The sequence below is a fragment of the Puma concolor genome, chromosome B4, assembly GCF_028749965.1.
Source record: "Puma concolor isolate L17-30 chromosome B4, mPumCon1.1.hap2, whole genome shotgun sequence".
Classification (NCBI taxonomy): domain Eukaryota; kingdom Metazoa; phylum Chordata; class Mammalia; order Carnivora; family Felidae; genus Puma; species Puma concolor.
Window position 1 is genome coordinate 101983525 of NC_141673.1, and position 16400 is coordinate 101999924.

A 16400-nucleotide genomic window follows, 5' to 3' on the forward strand; every position below is an offset into this window, starting at 1 on the left:
CCCAGAGGCAGGCTGTGCCTCCTCCACCCGTGTGCTCATCACTCTTCTGCCACCCTGTGCACCTTCTCCACCCCATCTGTCATCGGCTGGCTAGGGCCACCAGCGTTGGTGACCTCTCTCTCCCAACTACAGTTTGGGTGAGGTCAAAGGCCAAGGTTCCCCCAACAGGGAACATCTAGTCGGTGGAGATCACTTCTATTCCCACATGGGGCATCCTCCCCACAATCTAGCATGGGTAATACAAGAAGCAGCTTTTGGGGGCACCTGGGTGGCTCAGTCAGTTAAGCCTCTGATATCAGGTCAGGTTCATGAGTTTGAGCCCTGCGCTGGGCTCTGTGCTGACAGCTCAGAGCCTGGAGGCTGTTTCGGATTCTGTGTCTCCCTCTCTCTCTGCTCTTCCCCTGCTCATATTCTGTCTCTCAAAAATAAATAAACGTTAAAAAAAAAAAGGGGGGGCACCTGGGTGGTTCAGTCAGTTAAACATCAGACTTTGGCTCAGGTCATGATCTCATGGTCCATGAGTTTGAGCCCCACATCAGGCTCTGTGCTGACAGCTCAGGGCCTGGAGCCTGCTTCAGATTCTGTGTCTCCCTCTCTTTCTGCCCCTCCCCTGCTCACACACACACACTCTCTCTCAAAAATAAATAAAGATTAAAAAATAAATAAAAATAAAAATAAAAAATATTATTAAAAAAAAAAAAAAGCAGCTTTGGTAGGCCTGGGTTCGAATCCCAGCCCTGCCTCTTAAGGGGTACGAGCTTGGGCAAGTTCTTTAACCTCTCTAGGCCTTGCTTTCTTCATTGAGAAGATGCTAATCATTCCATGTACCCTACGGAATTATGAGGATTAAATCACATAACAATATACATGAGAGAGTGAGCGACACATGAAGGAGGAGTTGTCTCCCTCCTAATATGTCCACTTGCCAGTGAGATTTTTGCTGCCCACATCTAAAAACACTTGGAATTAGTCAGAGTCCTAGAGACCGAAAGATAGAACCAGGGCTGTGGGGCCGCTGGGAGAGGTGGGGCCACTGGGAAAGGTGCAGCCAGGCACCCTGCACAGAACAGTGCAGACAGAGCAGGAGGCCAGGCTGTCCTCAGGACAACTGGTCCCAACAGGATGCCACTCGCTTCCACATGTGTGCAGATATGCTCTCCCCTCTCCCTTAGAGGGTTCACAGCTCCCTGGTGCAGCAAGGGGGTGCTCCAGGTCCCCCCCTCAGCACAGTACCCTCGTGCTGCTCTCTCTCCACAGGGCCGCATTCCAGGCTCCCAGCCGCAGACCTGCAAAAATGCTGTTGCTAAAACAAGTCAGGGCACTATGGAAACCTGCTTCCTAAAACCTCGTGTGCGTGCGTGTGTGTGTGTATGTGTGTGTGTGTAGTTTTTTTGTTTTTGTTGTTTTTTTTTTTTTTTTCAAAAAATATACTTGTGCTTTTCTTTCCTTCACTTTCTTTCTGGAAATAGGGACACACACCCTAAAAAACAACAGCAACAAGCAATACAAGCAGGGAAACATCCAGAGGGCCTGGGTGCATGTGGCTAAGCAGGCTGGGCAGGCCCGGCCCAGGTGGCCTCTGGGAGGCGGGAAGGGGGTGCATGTGTCTGCCAGCCACCTTGTCCTTCCAGAAGGCCTGGGGAATAACTCTCTTCAGCCTGTGTTTTCCATCTTTTTTTAAAAATAACTCCTTTGGTGGGTGGGAAGGAAGTGACCAAACTTACACTTTGAGCCTGATGACATGACAGTGTAATCCTAAAAATAGGGGGCTCCTCCATTTCTCGTAAATGAAGTGTTTCCTACCCCCAACACAGAAAGAAGGGCTACGGATTTTGTGTCGACTAGAAACTGGGGGTGAGCCTTGGTGGTGACCCAGCAGGTGAAAAGGACAGACTAATGGTAGAAAAGACAAAAGAATGCCCAGGAGCCATGTGTAACCTGCTAAGCCTATTTGTGTTTAAACTGGAAACTTTTGCCCTAAAGCAAAAGCACTTTAGAAAACACACAAATAGGGGCGCCTGGGTGGCTCAGTTGGTTAAGTGGCCGATTTTGGCTCAGGTCATGAGGTCATGATCTCGCTGTTCGTGAGTTCGAGCCCTGCCAGCTCTTGTGCTGACAGCTCGGAGCCTGGAGCCTGTTTTGGATTCTGTGTCTCCCTCTCTGCTCCTCCCCCACTCATGCTCTGTCTCTGTCTTTGTCTCAAAAATAAACATTAAAAAAGAAAACAAATAAAACCAAATACCCTGTGGCATTTACCAGCACTAAGGGTCTGACTCTCTTATTAATCCTGACTGTACTATGCAGGAGACAGGTGTTTTGGGTCTCAGAGCCCCTATCTGTACAGTGGGGAGGACTCACCCCTCCTACTCCTGGGACTCTGGATCTCCAGGACAAAGTTTTTTGAATTAAAGAAATGATCAAGCCTAAAGAGACATGACATTAAGAGAGGGTCAGGGACAAGAACAGAGGTTCTTAAACCCTTAAGAGTGGCAGTAACTTTGGCAAAGCCCATTTCCTATTGGGGGAATGGTCAGAATGCCAGACTTAGTCAGCATGAAGAAACCAACCACATCAGTCCGATGCAAATTTGTGGCACATGCAATACCAAGCATGGCTGGAAAGGGACGTGACAGGCCAGTGTGGCCAGAGCAAAAGTCTTTCCCCAGGCCCATCCCTGGATCAACACAGAATCTCCACGGTTGGAGGAAGTACTGTCTCCCCCTGCTCACCTGTGTAGAAGCTGGAAGGTTGACTGTCTTGCTCGAAGATGCTCTTGGTCTGAGAGTCGAATCGGAGCCATAGTCCAACAGCAAGGACCGCGATCCCAGCAAGCTGCAGGATATACAGGATGTGGACATCAGTCCTGGCTGCTGGTAGGAGCACAGCCCCACAACACCAAAGGGGACACTTGCAAAGGGTTCTGGGACCACCCTTGGTGGTCCCTGCCTCTCACCGTGCACCTGGTAGTAACAGGGGCCCAGTGTGGGAATCAGTCCATTTGCTAAAAATATCAGCAAGCTGGGAACAATTACTTACTAGCAGTCCAGCCGGTAGAATGGATACTTCATGGACACTAGAATACTCTACAGCAGTGAAAAATGAGCCACTGTAGCTACGTGCAATACTATGAGTGCATCTCATGATGCCAAACAACAGCAGCAAGAGACACCAAAAAAACATACAATGTGATGCCTTATAGTTAAGAACTGCTCTGCTTTTCAGAGGTACATATAAATGACCAAGATAAAGAAAAGAATTAACATAGAGTCAAGTGTGCAGTGCCCTGTAGGGGAAGGAAGGGATTTCTGATAAGGGAATAGCACTTGTGAGAGCAGGGTCTAGGGCACTGGCAATATTCTAGCTCTTAACTTGGGTGGTGGTGACGCGGATATTCCCTTCCTGATTATTCTTTAATCTGTTCATGTTTCAGATGTACTCTGTATATGTACCATATGATAAAAAAGAAGCAGGTTGCTCAAGGGGCACAGCTATGCACCAATGAGGTCGATTCCTTACAAAATCACACGGCTCATTAAGTGACATAGAGCAGCGTCCTCCCTAAGTGGCCGACATTTGTCCCTTCCCTTTCACCCTGGGAAACCTCACAGGCTGACCCCCTCCCATTCCAGGTTTTAGATGCCTGCTCCCTTACGAGTGATCCTTACATAAACATCAGATAAGACACTTCTGAGTAATCTCCCAATCTTCTGAAAATCCCATTTTGTAGGTGGGCAAGTTGAGATACTGGACCCTGAAGGGCAGCCCTTCCCACCAAGGGACAGAACCGAGGTGCCAAATCCCAGCCTGGCACTGTTGAACTAGAGGCCTGTGCAGGCGGCACCCCCTGCCAAGTTGTCCTTGACCCCCAGGGCCAGCTGGTCTCCCCAGACTCTCGCTCGGACCAGGGTTTGCATGAGAGTGATTCCCATGGATGCCTCCTCAACAGAGGCGCCCTATGTCAGAGCCCTGCTCCTGAGAGAGCTTGGTTCTCTGCCCTGAGAGCTGGGACGGCCCACCGTGTGGCCAGGCCTCTCTTTCTTTAATTGTTTGTTCCACTTCTTTTCCCCAGGACTTGGTGGTGGGTGTAGACGTGTCGGGTGGAGGTGGAGGTGGTGATGGTGGAAAGGACGACCCAGGGCCTCAGCCTGCCATAGGGTCAAAACTGTGCCCATGCCTCCAGTGGTGTATTTCCACAGCGAGGCTCTGGATTTCCTGGCTCAGAGCCCTATTGCCTCAGTTTTCCCATCTGTAGAACAGGAATGGCGAGATGTGGCCCTTCCTTGCTTTTTAAGTATGGCTAACAGTAAAGGAGATCATATTAGAAGTATTTCCGAAAGGGGAACCCAATGGGCTTTGTGAGAAGAACTTTATGAGCACCCCGGTCACCAGCATCACACTCCTCCCCGCGGAGGAGTCATTCCGCATCTCCCCAGATCTCTTAGGCTTCATGTGACAGAAGGCAACCACCAAACATCGGTAGGAAGTACATACCCCCAGGTGCCCCATGGCGGACAGTGCAGGAAAGAAAAACTCATGGTTGCCAGGCTTTCCTTCTTATTCACAGGACACTTGCAGGTGAGTGAGGGTCTCCTGGCCTAATTCCAAGACAGCAGACATGGCTCCGTGGGGGAAAAGTAGGAGTCTCCCTCCCCATTTCTAGCCTGGATGCTCTGGCACAGACTGGGTTCTCTTGACTCACGAGTGCCACTGTTGGGGCAGGGACACAGTGGGGCCAGGCTGGGACCTCCCTGTACACTGAGTACAGGACAAGCACACACTAAGTGGGCCCTGACTCTGGTGGGCAGGCTCTGGCCTAGCTCCCCCCTGGGATCCTGGAGAGTTAAAAGAAAGAAGGCAATACTTTCTCCTCTCCCCACAACATATGGAGGCCCAGTGAGGCTCCTGGACAATGGGAGACTGAGGCTGCTGGCTTCCCTATGGACATGACAGTGTTAACCTGAGAATGCTGTGGGCAGGGACTGAACATGCACTGGAGGCACAGTCAGCACTTGCCACAAACCTTGTCCTCAGTCCTCCCTCTTGTTGACAACACCTGGGACCTAAGAGAGGTCCGTGTCCCTTACTGTCATTTCTGCTCTACGCTTGTGCTTATCAAAGAATTAGCCTCGGGACGCCTGGGTAGTTCAATCGGTTAAGTGACTCTTGATCTCAGCTTAGGTCATGATCTCAGGGTTGTGAGTTCAAGCCCTGTGTTGGGCTTCATGCTTGGCGTGAAGTCTACTTAAAAAAGCAGAAACAGGGGTGCCTGGGTGGCTCAGGAAGTTAAACCACCAACTTTGGCTCAACTCATAATCTTGCGGTTCATGAGTTCGAGCCCCACATCGGGCTCTATGCTGACAGCTCAGAGGCTGGAGCCTGCTTCAGATTCTGTGTCTCCCTCTCTCTCTGCCCCTCCCCGACTTGTACTCTGTCTGTCTCTCTCTCTCTCAAAAATAAACATTAATTTTTTTTTTCAACTTTTTTTTTTTTTTTTTAATTTATTTTTGGGACAGAGAGAGACAGAGCATGAACGGGGGAGGGACAGAGAGAGAGGGAGACACAGAATCGGAAATAGGCTCCAGGCTCCGAGCCATCAGCCCAGAGCCTGACGCGGGGCTCGAACTCACGGACCGTGAGATCGTGACCTGGCTGAAGCCAGACGCTTAACCGACTGTGCCACCCAGGCGCCCCATTAATTTTTTTTTTTTAAAAACAAAAACAAGTTATCCTCAATTATTTCTCTTTGGGTATGATTCCATGGATAACAAGAGGGTACCCACCTAAAGCCTGAAATGGTGAGGCCTCTTCCATTTTATAATTTCAAGGAGCCTGAGCCAATCTGTAAAAGTCCAGTCATTTATCTGGTCTATACACACATGTGTCAAAAAGGACACTGTACTGGAGAATTGGAACCAGGAGAGAAAGGACTTCAGGTCTCACCCTGGCTAAGGACAAGGCCAGACAGAGTCGGGAGTCCATGTTTGGACCCCACCCAAAACCTGGCCTCACACTGCTTGGTTGTCAAAGCCACAACACTTTACTAAAAGGAGAAAGAAAAAGCAGCTGGCTCTGGAGAAATGGAAAAAGCAGTAATGATCCCAGTTTCTTACGCCTATAAACTCACCAAAAGAGACAAGGAGGAAGGTCTAAGAAACCCAGGTGGAGGAGAGGGTCAGGGGCAGAACCGGGAGCACACAGTTCACAAAAATCAGAGGAATGAGCCCTGCTGCTCTTTTGGATTGAATTACTCAGTTAATTGGCCTGAGGGGAAGATATGTAAGCCATTAGCTGCCCCATTTTCTGTAATGCTATTGGAGAAATGGCTTTATCGGCCGGGTAACCGATGGATGGTTCAGGGTTACAGGGCCACATATAATGGGTGTCACCTAATAATGGCTCATGGTTGTGCAGGCAGTATTATCTAAGGAGCTCGAGAGTTACTTTCTAGAAGAGTTCACTTTTTGGTGTGGCACTGAGAGGGGTCCCAGGCCCCCACCTGGCTCTCACCCCTAGCTATGTGGAATACTAGGAGAAAACAAATGGCAAGAACCAGGGAGAACTTTACCTGTGACAAAACTGTCACACTGAGTCGCTTATGAAGGGACTCCATGAAGTAAGAAATCGGGGATCTGGGAGGCCAAGAAGTTGCTGGTTTCCTCCCAGGTTAGTTAGCTGATGTGTGGCAGGAATGTTGGCCACACAGTCGTCATGGTGGCCGCCTTGCTTTGTAACAGTGCAGGATCTGAGCAGGTCTGATGTAGACGTTCAGTTAGCCGATTCCTGATCACAGGCCCCCCTCCCCCACCATGTAAAGGACAGCAATCAGCCTCAGACCACCAGCTGGGTGGTGGGGATGGATGTGAAAAGTCCAGAGCCTCTACTCCTAGCCTGAGGCACTGCCCAGTCTGCCTGCTTACCTCATTCTCAAAGGAAGCCAAAGGAAAACCTTCCGGTTTGGCTGAGAAAAGGTCCTTTGCCTTCAGGCCAAAAATGGTCCCATCTATCTGACAGTGCAGGGAAAAAAAGGATAGCCTTTCCCCATTGTTTTATTGGAAATTCTTAAATTCTTCACGCATGTTCCTTTTGTTCTTAGAAGACAGCCATGAGAAAAACCTAAACTGAGGACATTCTACAAAATACTTGCTCGTCAGCACTTCTCAGAACTACTAAGGTTATGAGAAACCAGGGAAGACAGAAACGGTCACAAATCATAGACGGAGAAGTATGACAACCATCATGTGGTACCACGGATGGGACCCTGGCACAGAAAGAGGACATGACTGGTAAAACAAGTGAAATCTGAGTAAGTTTAGTTTAGTTGACAGCAACATTATCAGTGTTGGTTTCTTAGCTGTGACAATGTGATGTGGTAATTAGAGGTGCTAACTACAGGGGAAATTCTTGGGACATAGGGGGTTTGCTATACTGTCTTTGCAAACTTTCTGCAGATCTGAAACTGTTCTAAAACTAAGAACGTATATACATGTGTGTGCACATGTATATACATATTTATGAAGCCGGGCTTCTCTTTCAAAGCTTCTAGGTCTCTCTATCCTAAAATTCCCAACAGAAACGAACCCTCTCTTCTTCCAGGCTCACTGCTCCTTCTGGTTGCCCTGTGCACTCACCCCTGAGCTGGTGGCTTACCCCTCTCCAGGTCCCCACAAAGTGGTCACGGTATAATGCACCCAGCCCTCCATGTGGACAGCAGCCATGTCCCTGAAAGGCTTAGGTCAGTCGTTCAGTTTTTTTTTTTTTAATTTTTTTTTTTTTCCAACGTTTTTTATTTATTTTTGGGACAGAGAGAGACAGAGCATGAACGGGGGAGGGGCAGAGAGAGAGGGAGACACAGCATCGGAAACAGGCTCCAGGCTCCGAGCCATCAGCCCAGAGCCTGACGCGGGGCTCGAACTCACGGACCGCGAGATCGTGACCTGGCTGAAGTCGGACGCTTAACCGACTGCGCCACCCAGGCGCCCCCAGTTTTAAGATTTCAGGTGTTAGCTGTGTCTTCATGTTTTCTGATCTCTCTGCAGCAGGACACCACGGAACCCTGATCCCACCTCCTCCTTACCCGCCCCTTAGATGGAATCACTCAAGTTCCCAAATAAGTCCCCTGCATCCTCGCCTCGGCTCATGCCAGCCCTTCCTTCTGGAATGCCGTCCTGGCCACCCGGGCCTGCTGCTTCCCCACCAAGACGTCCTCAGTCTCTGGAGGAAACGCAATCCCACCAGCTGCAGCATCATCACACACGCCCTTTTTCTCACGGGTGTTCTGGGCTAGGGTCTCACTAGAGTGCAAGTTCCTTCAGGGCAGGGCTGCTTCTCAGTCATTCTAGCAGCTCACCCACCCCATCCATACCTTGGACACAACAGTGAATAAATTCTAAATTCATGAATAAATGATCAGTCAATCAACAAATAATCATCCGACAAATGAGAGGATTGCTGCAATGGGAGAGAGTCCCTGAAATCCACCAGAATCCGCTCTCTCTGTTCCTCTTCTCTTCGATAAGCTTCCTCTCCCTTCTGGCCTTTCCTCCAGATTCAGCTTCTAGTTTCTCGCTAGAAACTGCCAAGTCAGAAACTGCCAAGAACAATAACCTAAGAAAGACCCACCACGGCATTTGATGAGTATCGCAGTGAGATTCAGGGACAAATCCATAGAAAGTCTTTTGAAAACGAGAGTTTATGAAAAGTCCATGAGTCACTGTCCTCACCCCACGAATAAGTCCAGTTCGACACTCCAATCTTTGGTGAGCACACAGGTAACCCCGTCACCCGGGGCTTATGCCAATTCCAGGGGCCATGAAAACCCAGCAGGGCCCAAGCTCAGGCTCACAGAGAACCATTTTCTGGTCACCCCTCTGCCGCCACGGAAAGCACCACTCAGGAAAAAGGCAGCCACGCGAAGCCGAGTGCTTCAACGAGTCACGCCATGAATCTCGCTAGAGGGCCAGGCCCAGGGATCCTACACTAAAACACACCTAGAGTTAAAGGAAGTGTCTTTAATTCCAAAGGAAGATTGAAAACAAATCAAAGCATAATGCCACTTAGGGGCACCTGGTTGCTCTGGACCCGGTGCCAAGTTTGCAAAACTGGTTCCAGTTAGGACCTGGGGAACTATTTACATGCAGGCAGCCCCACTGACGGAAACATTTGAATGACGCCTGCAGAAAGATGTGACAAGAAGGGCAGCTGCGTGTGTGTGTGTGTGTGCACGTGTGTGCATGTGCATGTGGTGCTGTGTCCTACCCCTCTACAGGAAACAGCCCTGTTTGCCTTGGACAAATCCCACTTCAAAGAAAAATCTCATGGCAAACAAACTGGGTGGTCTTGGCTAGACCCCCCTTTCCTCCAGGTCCCCTTTTTCTTCTGTAATATGACCTGACCGGTCACACATTTTGTTAAAGGACAAAACATTCATCACGCTTACTCTATCCAATTGCCTTAGAAAGCCCGGAAGGGGGAGGGTGGATCATTCTCCACCAGCAGTTTCTCTCTAAGGCTGAGCTCAGATTTTAAGTGATCACATCTGCACTTTTGGGGGGTTGCAGGTAGGCCGTAGTAAGAGGACAGAGGTAGGGTAAGGAGGGGTGCTGGCCTTCCTGCTTCTCGCTGTCCTTCTGGAAAAGCAATGGCCATGCGGTTACTTTGGTGAGCCGGTGGTCAGTAAGATGCTATAACATTCTTCAGTGCGGGGCAGAAAGAATGACAAAGCAAAGGAGTAGGAGGCCCTGGTTCTGTCACCTGTCATTTGCGTGCATGTGCCAACCAGACCTGGTCTACATGGGGTGGATGTCAGAATCACCTGGGGAATTCTACATGTGCATCTGTCTCAGCACCCCCCTCCTCCAGGGTGTTTTCTGGCACACCTCTGCTGAGAAGCCCCAGATTAGCAGATAGCCATGGACTCTGGGTGTAACTCTGGTCTGCCACCTAGATGCTGTTTCATACTAAGCACTTTCCTTAGCTTCTCCAACCCTTAGAGTTCTCATTTGGGCACAAGATTGCAGGACGCCTGTCCTGCCTTTAATCTAGCTTGAAGGCGAGGATAAATGATGTAACCCATGTACTACACTCTGCAGACCACAATGACCACAATGTGGCATAGCCAGCCAGATTCCGTAGGGAAAATAAGGACGGTAATAAGAATAATAAACCTTGAGAAAGACACAACACGACAGGGGGGCAATTCATGGCAGTCGGTGGCTATCAGTTGTGTCCCTCTACAATTGGAGAGGGTGGTTGGGCAGGAGGGAACAGGGCAATCTAGGACACTGGGGTTCTGGTTTCTGTGGGTCTGTGCGAGTTGCGGTGCGGTGGAGGATGATGGATAAATTTACCTCCTCCACACCCACACTGGCCACCCGCAGACAGGAATGGCCAAAGGAAAGTGGGGAAGGAAGGTTAAAGGGGACAGTCAGCTCTGTCCCGGGATCACAGGCTGCTTCCCTGGGTGAATTAAAAAAGCAGATCAGAGAAGGAGGGGATTTTATCTCTTTACTTTCCTCCTTCAGTAAGATACGCATCAACCCTCGTTATTTACTTATTTTTTTTTAAAGGACTAAGCATGGGAGACCTGTAGGCATAGTTCCCCATGGCACCTGGGAAGTCGGTAACAGACTGAATACCAAGGATGTGAGTTTCCCCTACCAGCCTTTTCTGGGCCCCCGAATACCAGTCACGCTTTAAGAAAGCCTCAGAAGCAGAGATAAGGGCCTCTATGTTCACACAGGCCTCAACATTTAAAAACAAGTCAGGCCACCCAGACCTGTGGGCTCGAGCCTCACCCATCTCCATGGCAACCCTGGCTCACCGCTGACTGCCAAGCCTCGGATGGGCTGATTCACCCGTCAGGAGGCTGGGCCCGACGCTGGCAGCATGCACCAACAGGAGTCCAGTCCTCACCACCTCTTCTGATCCTCTCCTGGTACCCTCCGCTCCCACCTCCAAATGAAGGCTGAGGCTGTCATCTTTGGAAGGACAAAGACGCCTGGCAGGAGCGGAGGCTGGAGTCCTCCTGTACCCAGTCCTACCACGCAGGAAAAACAATGACAAAAACCAAACTCCACTCTCCTGAGTGGAGAAAAAACTACCATGACTTGCCTTCAATTAAGGATCACAAGTAAAATGTTACTTCCTGGCAGAATTTAAAGATAGCAACAAGGGACCTGTTATTAACTTTAGTTTTATTAGAGAGGAGTTGAAAAGCTGCAGAGGTGACAGTCCTGGAGAATAAGTCCCTCTGTATGATCATCCTGGGGGGTCATCTCGTCCCTCTGGACAACTTCTGCTCTGAGGCTTTGACCAAGCCACTGATCTGGGGGCAGTGCTCAGATTGACAGAAGCTGGGCCACTGGGAAACTTATCTCTAGGCCAGAGGGTCACCACGTGTGGTCACCAGACCAGCAGCAGCACCTGGGAATTTGTGAGACATGAAAATCACTGCCCCCATCCATCCTAGACTTACTGAATTAGAAATGGGTGCGGTGGGGCCCAGCAATCCCCCCAGATGATTCTGATACTTGCTCAAGTTTGAGAACCACTGTTCTGGACCTTTATGTAAACACCAAACAATCGGATGACATGGAGAAGCTTTCCTCTGGGCACAGAGACTAGCTTCCTTTTTCTTTCTTTCTTCTTTTAATTAAAAAAAATTTTTTTTAACATTTATTTATTTTGTTAGAGACAGAGCGGCAAGCGGGGGAGGCGCAGAGAGAGAGGGAGATACAGAATCTGAAGCAGGCTCCAGGCTCCGAGCTGTCAGCACAGAGCCTGACGTGGGGCTTGAACTCATGAACCTTGAGATCATGACCTGAGCCGAAGTCAGACGCTTAACCAACTGAGCCACCCAGGCGCCCCCATGAGCCACCCAGCCACTCCCAGAGACTAGCTTTCTAAATGCCAGTGCTGAAGGTCAGGAAGCCATGGAGTGGGGCGGGGGGTAGGAGCTTTCTCTGGGCTCAGCCCTTACGTGGAACAGTGTTTTGCCATTCCACTTTACACAGTAATCTGGAGAGTATGGGCTCAACTCTTCCACCTAGTGCTGTAGAGCCATGCGACTGGGCCTCATGCTGCATGGTGACAGTCAAAGGGAGGACACAGGTCAGGTAAGTGGGAAGGAAGCAAGAGGTAAGAAAGAGATAATGGCTGCACAACTCTATCTTGAACCCACTGAGCCTAGGCACTCATAGTAAATGGTTCAAGTTAGAACCTGCATTTGGCTTCCAAATAAGTATTCATCACACAAGCTCAGCCCTGTGAACTCTCCTCTCCAAGAAGCCAAAATGACTCCCACAGCCTCCGCAGCAGGGTGGTCTTGGTAAAAAATTCCTCCTCCTCCTGATTTCTGCAGCCTGAGTTCTCCCTAGGCTGGACAGCCATTAGGTAAGAGTGGATTCTTTTCCTCAACTAATTATAAATTCTAGGGGGCAAAATTTTATTTTTTTTTGTAAAGAATATATGCAGAGGCTGATGGTCAACGATGTCATAGGTTAGTGTTGAGTTGACTTCTGGCAGGTTTTTCTGTCCATGAGCAACTCCTCCAGAGGCTACAGAAGGGAAAATCAATAATACAATAATAGGAATAGTTACTCTCTATGGGCGTCCATGCACATCTCACATTATAGGAGGTGGATGACATACATCATCTCATTTAATCCTCTCATCACCTTTAGAGATAAAACAGGTTCCAAGAGGTTAAGTAACAACTCACTTGAGAGGACATGGCAGCAAGAGGCAACATTCACACTGAACCAGATCCACACAGACAACTCAAAGCTGCCTCTTCCTGACACCGTGCTCTCTCCCTGGCCAGCTGGTGAATGGGAAGACTAGGAACCCCTAGGAACTTTTCTCGGGGAATGAGAAGGTCATCTGGACATGCTGAATTTAGCAAAATGCTCTGACCTAAACCTTAATTTGTCTGCTGTGGTGAAGTGATTCAGACTCAGGGTGCCAACCCCAGCCTAGGGGAAAGCCAAGAGGGACGGAGCTCACTGACCACTAACTTCTCCTTGGGGTTTGTTCTCTCTCTCTCCTTTCCCTTCCCCTCTGTTGAGGCTGGGAGAGGTGGTGGTTTCAATCCACCATCACCGGGTGCCAGGGAAAACGCACCCTTTGGGGCCAGCTCTGCCTTCTTTCCCCTTCCTGTGGGGTCCACATAGAAGCAATGGTGACTTTGGCTCTGCCCCACTCTGAGACCTGGCTTCAAGGTGTCAAGAAAGTTCTAGATAAGAGGAATCTACCTCTTCCTGGGAAGCACAAGAAGTGAACAGGAGAGGTGTCGAGGCTATCCTTCCTGGTTTGGAGGAAGGGCAGATTTCTTCCTCTTATGGCTATTGTTGAATTCCCAGTTCGACTCCACAAGGGGAGGGGGGCCCTCTGCCAAATGGCCCTGATGCTGGGGCCACTCCCATCTATGTGCAAAACTGGTCCCTCTCCTCACCCACCTTTCCCATACTGGGGAGATCTCTAAAATGGGCATTTTGTGGACAGATGGAAAGACAAGTCCTCTAATTCACCTTCTAAAAGGGATAAAACCTAGGGGTAAAGGTTCAGCCTTGAACAGTCCAGCGTGATGTGGCTTTACAGAACTGAGGCGAGAAGACATGGATGAATGTGACTCTTTAGGACAGCTTCAATCTCTGAAACATTCCAAGAGGCAGTAGTAACAGTAACTATAGCAGTAGCTGCCGGAACTAACACCCGAGTTCTTGCTTGGAGCCAGGCACTGCGAGAAGCTTTTTACATTAAATATGCCACCATTTCTAACAACCCTAAGACTTTGGGGGTGTTACCTTCATTACTCAAACAAGGAAAGTGTGGCTTAAGGAGAGTCACTGATTTCCCCCAGGAATCTGCATTTCTGAAAGTCAACTCCTCCCACACCCAACAATCGCTGTGTCATAAAGGGCCCTACTACCATGTGCTCTTCTTTTACACCACACCAGGGCACATCAGAAAGTCAACAACAAGCCCAACGGTCCCTGAGAAGCCAGGTCCTTGGGGAGGCACACTGCTGCCTCTTGTGACCATTTACAGCCCTAAATACCGAGGAAATTATGGCACCTACCCCATATAATTCAATATTTTAAAAAATCAGTATTATAAAATAAATATAAAGAAGGTCAGAAAAGTTCTTATTTTCTCCATGATTCCTTGGGCTTACCTGCATTGCTGACATCCTAAGCACCTGTTTGGCCTGCTCGCTGAGCTTGCAGGGGTTCACTTTCTGGGGATTCCAGTGCACTTGGGGGGGGGGGTCTCTTGGGTGGAAGGGTGAAAGTGGTTCAATAGCTATAGCCTATGGGTGCCATCAGTTTGCTAAGAGTGGCTCTGTTGGGCCAGTGTGTGTTCCAGTGTGACTTCAGGCTAATGGGAACATGCCCTATAGGAGTGACAGTGGGATTTCCCAGGGAGACGAGGAATGTGAGGGAGCTAGATTTCTTCAGTAAGGTCCTGCTGCCCCTTGTGAATCTAAGAGGACTGGTAGGACTGCCTTATGCACTTAGAGGTAGTTCTGATCATCCCAGTTTGAGATGAGGAAACAGGCTCAGAGAGGTAGTTACTTCCCCAAAGTCACAGAGCAGGTATGGAGCAACTCAGCGATCAACTCTCTCCCTCTGTCACATGCACAGCACATGCCATGTGGAGGTTAATTACTTGACTGCCTGTCTCATCCCTGGTGGAAGGGAGCTAGCGTGGTCCCCTCTCTGGGGTGTGGCAGAAGGTGAAGGGCCTTGTAAGCTTTTTCTCAGCACACCTTAATGATAATTAGGCAGTGACCTGCTTGGAACAAGCTCAAGAGTTGAGAAATCCTCCCTTCCAAGGACATCACCATCAGTTAAAAACCAGAGCTCTTATTCTGCCCAAGAGGAGAAAAATTTCAGCTGATATGATGGGTTAGTAGTAAGGGGATGAAGGATAGAGAGGGAGGGCCTCTGCCCAAGATAACCTCTTTCTAAACAAGAAACCTCATTTCAAGTTTCCACTGCCTGCTTGCCAGACATGCAGCATACATCAGCCAGCCCATAAATCTGTTTTCTGCTGAAAGCAGGCATTCTGATCTTAACCAAAATCATCTGATGTGGGGGATTGTTTGGGGGATGTTTTGCTTTAAATTCCAGAATACCACACATTTGTTTTCCATTGTGTATGCCTCACTAAGACACTTGGCGATTACACACACACACACACACACACACACACACTCTCTCTCTCTCTCTCTCTCTCTCTCTCTCTCTCTCTCTCTCTCTTATTTTAGCCATGTGGACCAGTTAGCTTTCATTCCATCTGTGGGAACAGTTGCCACTTGCTTGCATGGCCCTGAATGGTGGGAGATGCCCCTTTTTTTTATACCTTTGAAACAATGCCATGTGGCATGTGGATTAGCAATGTTGGCAAAAGGCATGCCCAGCACCGCTCAGTTAAATGGCCCTCCTTCCCCAACATGGTGCATTCTGAGCACAGAGCCAGGAAACAAGCAAGAGCCAAGGTCCCCAACTGTTGTGTCTGACCTATCATCTATCCCATCCCTTTGCCATGATCCCTGCCTACATTTTAGGTCTCTTAATTATAGCTCCCATTTGCATAACATGGGTTTCAACTCATACACAAGTCCAACCATACGCAGATTTTTTTGATAAATACAGTACAGTCTTGTGAATGTATCTTCTCTTCCTTATGATCTTCTTAATAACATTTTCATTTCTCTTGATTATCTTATTGTAAGAACACAGTATATATAATACATATAACATACAGAGCATGTGCTAATTGACTTATCGGTTAGGCTTCTGGTCAACAGGAGGCTATTAGTAGTTAAGTTTTGGGGAAGTCAAAAGTTATAAAGAGATTTTTGACTGCATGGGGGTTGGTGCCCCTAACCCCCGCATTGTTCAGGGGTCAACTGTATGTCACTGGACAGCTAGCACGACAACACAGCACTTCACCTGTAGTATTTCATTTTCACGGTAGACCCACCAAGTAGGTACTATTTACTTTCATTTTTTAGATGAGAAAACTTGGGCACAGAAGCAGCTTGTCTGAGATCACATAGCAAATAAGTGGCTGGGTTAGAACTTGAACCGTGGACAGTCTGACTACAAAGCCCATATTCTCAATCATTTTGCTAAACTGTCTTTTAGATCAGTTTCATTGATTTCAGAGCCAGAATTTTTCACTTTTGTGCTGTCTCCCTCCTAGCCACATCTGATCCCATTTCAAAAGGGTACCTTCTATCCTTAAAGGTCCCAAGAGAGCCCACCAAAGGGCTTTACCTTCTCAGGACAGACAAACACCTGCAACAGCCACCTGGCCGCAGGTGCCCCTTGAACCTGGCCTCTCTCCGAGGCCAGCTGCCTGATGGACAGTCTAGAGAGAGAATGCACTTCCTC

General features: G+C 48.9%; 1 protein-coding gene and 1 long non-coding RNA gene across 2 annotated transcripts in view; one reads left to right on the forward strand and one right to left on the reverse strand.

Moving 5' to 3' along the window:
- Positions 1 to 16400, forward strand: part of LOC147579373 (uncharacterized) — a 270292-nt gene that overhangs the window by 196091 nt on the left and 57801 nt on the right. The window lies entirely within an intron of this gene.
- Positions 1 to 16400, reverse strand: part of CD9 (CD9 molecule) — a 34756-nt gene that overhangs the window by 9930 nt on the left and 8426 nt on the right. Inside the window, exon 2 of the mRNA XM_086714258.1 lies at positions 2730 to 2832. Coding sequence (XP_086570384.1) covers positions 2730 to 2832 — 103 coding nt within the window. The remainder of the gene's footprint in view (positions 1 to 2729; positions 2833 to 16400) is intronic.